General features: G+C 30.7%; 1 protein-coding gene across 1 annotated transcript; it reads right to left on the reverse strand.

Moving 5' to 3' along the window:
- Nucleotides 1–218: 218 nt before the first annotated feature.
- Nucleotides 219–1,824, reverse strand: LOC107944151 (60S ribosomal protein L22-2). Its single transcript, XM_016877982.2, has 3 exons — nt 1,686–1,824; nt 1,015–1,250; nt 219–620 (listed from the first exon to the last, which is right to left on the reverse strand). The coding sequence occupies exons 2-3, from the start codon at nt 1,236–1,238 to the stop codon at nt 476–478; spliced, it is 369 nt and encodes a 122-aa protein (XP_016733471.1). The 5' UTR covers nt 1,239–1,250; nt 1,686–1,824; the 3' UTR covers nt 219–475.
- Nucleotides 1,825–2,835: the final 1,011 nt, after the last annotated feature.

Raw genomic sequence — 2,835 nt, forward strand, 5'->3', positions numbered from 1 at the left:
ACAATTGAAAGATCCTCAATGACTAGTTCAAGCAAAGATTGAAATAGGTTGAAGAAAACTGATTGAATCAATGGCTGATTCTTTCTATTTTTTAAACTTTTTTAATAATTTATTCAACCAAAATCAAACCATTCGATTGAACCTATCAAATTGAAAACAAATGGTCGGTCCAGTTTTAAAAATTAACTCACGAATAAACGATTACCAATTTCCCAGCATAAGAACAAGATAATCATTATCTAATTTCCAACATATAAATCACACTTTTAATAGGCCAAAAGTCATTTCTAAGCTTAATTGACAAACTCACAACATAAAACACATTCAATTGGTAAAACAGAGCCATTGCAAAATCTCAGGTTTCAGTAAATAACAAAAGTTTTTATAAACCTGGTTGTCTAAAGCCTCAACAATCAAACAAAAAAAAAAAGGTGGCAAATCAGCCAGCATTAAAACTGGTTGTTCACCCAAGAAATCAATCTTCTTCCTCTCCCTCGTTCTCAGCAATGTTGAAGTACCGTAACTCGTAAACAGTTCGATCTTTGTTGGAAGCAATCACTCGGAGCCAATCCCGTACATTGTGTTTCTTCAAGTATTTTTTTGTTAAGTACTTCAGATACCTGCACAAAAATGGAGAAAATGAGTGAATGACCATGTCCAAGCACAATCCGGATGATCCAACTCGCAAGGCAAACTACGAGCAATACAACATAGAAAAATGCCAGTTGAAGATTTTAAAAGCAAATGAAACTCGTGAGGGAACTAAATTGAAACATCCCATGTTTATAAAAGATGAGTTATCATCCATGCCAACACCAGAGTTATCACCCGGAGGTCGAAGCAAATAAGGCTACCGTAACAGAAGACAATTAAAACCAACCTCAATTTGAAGTATCTTCAATGCTTTCTAAGCATCTATACTCCAAGAAAGCTTATGATACAAAGAGATACTCATGCCAACAGAAAGATACAATCCTATCTTAAAGCAAATCAAGCAATCTCTTTTTGTTTTACCTCTTAGAGAAGTCGCCATCGGAAGTGACGGTAATTTTGCTCTTCTCGCGAGTGAGTGCTACGGTTTCACCAAGTGCACCAGCCTTGCCTCCAACCTTGATTCTCTCTTGAAGGAACTTTTCCAGAGAGGCAATGTCCATGATTTTATCCTCCACTGGCTTCGAACAATCGATAGTGAAGGTAACTCCCTTCTTCTTCCCCTTCGATCCCGCCGTTCGACTCATTTTCAGTTTATCCTATTCAAATAACCCAATATAGAAAATATTAAAATCAACCAAATTTACTAAAGTCCAGTCAGTACAACAACGTGAGACTAATTTTTTTTCCCTCATGTTCTTGACAAGCAAACACATACAAAGGTAAATGTGCTGTATTCCAATAAGCCCAAATGAAAACATTAAATCAACGATTCGACTATCCTATATTTGGCATATACTATGTTGGGTCATCGTGACAAAATTACGAACTAAATTACATTCAAAAGAAAACCTATGGAAACAGAGGAATTGCTACATTGATTAAAAAAGAGGAAAAATATTAAAACATCATGAGTAACAGGTGCATTTTCCTTTATTGTAGTTTTCAGACAGTCTATGAAAAGTTCCTTAATTTCTCAGAAAGCAACACATATAATTAACCATGAATTATTGCTAATGGGAAAAGAGAGCTACCCGTGAAAGAATGCGTTGAAGCTCTGGAGAATGGCGGCAACCAAGAAGAAGAAGCAAGCTAGGGTTTTTAAGGCATTTTATTTGTGGATTTGCTGCTTTCTTATGATCTAGTGCAACAGCGGTGTACCATTTGCTCTGTAGAAAGTAATGGCGATCAACGGCGAAGATTCAAATCAATTACTGACTCAAAAAAGGAATTTTCTTTTTATTATTGACGTAATAATTTATTTGTCTTCCAATTTTATACAAAAAATTCGTTTTAACTTTTTAGTCAATTTTTTTACCTCTTTTAATTCTTAAATTAATATTATGTGTATTCAAAAAAAAATTATATTATTTATATTTTTTTAAATAAATTATATATATTTCACTTTTAAAATTTTAAATTTTTTAAAAATTAATTAATTTCTATTAAAATTAAAAGAAGTTAATTTTTTTTTTGCGGTGAACCGATAAATAAAGTAAATTGAAGGGTAAATCAAATAAATCGTTATGGTTGATAAACAATAATATCAACATTGCGAACAAAACTATGAAAAAAATATATTTAATATAAACATTTTGTTTATCAGACAAGACGATTAAATAGCTATATTTATTTATGGTAATTCACATATGTGCTTGATAAACAACGTAAATTAAAAATTTAAATAAATAATAATATCAACATTGCCAACTTTGTTACTTCAGACAAGACCCCTGAATGGATATATTTATTTTCTTCAGTCTTTTTCAATTTATTGCAGAGATGTTACAAAACTTAATATTTTTTATGCCAATAAGGGAGGTGAAAAGGACGTTTATAAAACAGCTAATGATTTTTAAAAAAAAAATTTTTCTCTAAATTAATTTTTTAACTTTATAATTATTCTTATATTAGGGTTTAACTTTTTTCATAATTTAACTTTTTTTAAGAAATATCTGAGATTAACTTAAACGAAAAATTAAACCCAATATAAGAATAATTATCAAATTTTAAGACTACAAAAATTAAATCCTAATGCAACTTTATATTTCTTTTTCTCATTAGAGGTGCACAAGAATGGTGGGTAAATTCGAAGAAAAAGTGCTTAGAAGAGAAATTAAATCTGGAACGCACAAATGAAATTATTATAATTTAATCATCTAACCAAAAGAGCTAATGTGATAA

Source organism: Gossypium hirsutum, chromosome A11, assembly GCF_007990345.1.
Source record: "Gossypium hirsutum isolate 1008001.06 chromosome A11, Gossypium_hirsutum_v2.1, whole genome shotgun sequence".
Taxonomy (NCBI): domain Eukaryota; kingdom Viridiplantae; phylum Streptophyta; class Magnoliopsida; order Malvales; family Malvaceae; genus Gossypium; species Gossypium hirsutum.

What these genes read in the sequence shown, in the direction of transcription:
- LOC107944151 (XM_016877982.2), bottom strand. Translation starts at nt 1,238, where the DNA reads ATGAGTCGAACGGCGGGATCGAAGGGGAAGAAGAAGGGAGTTACCTTC. An exon ending in GATGGCGACTTCTCTAAGAG is followed by an intron (nt 621 to 1,014) that starts GTAAAACAAAAA and finishes ATTTTTGTGCAG; the next exon opens with GTATCTGAAGTACTTAACAA.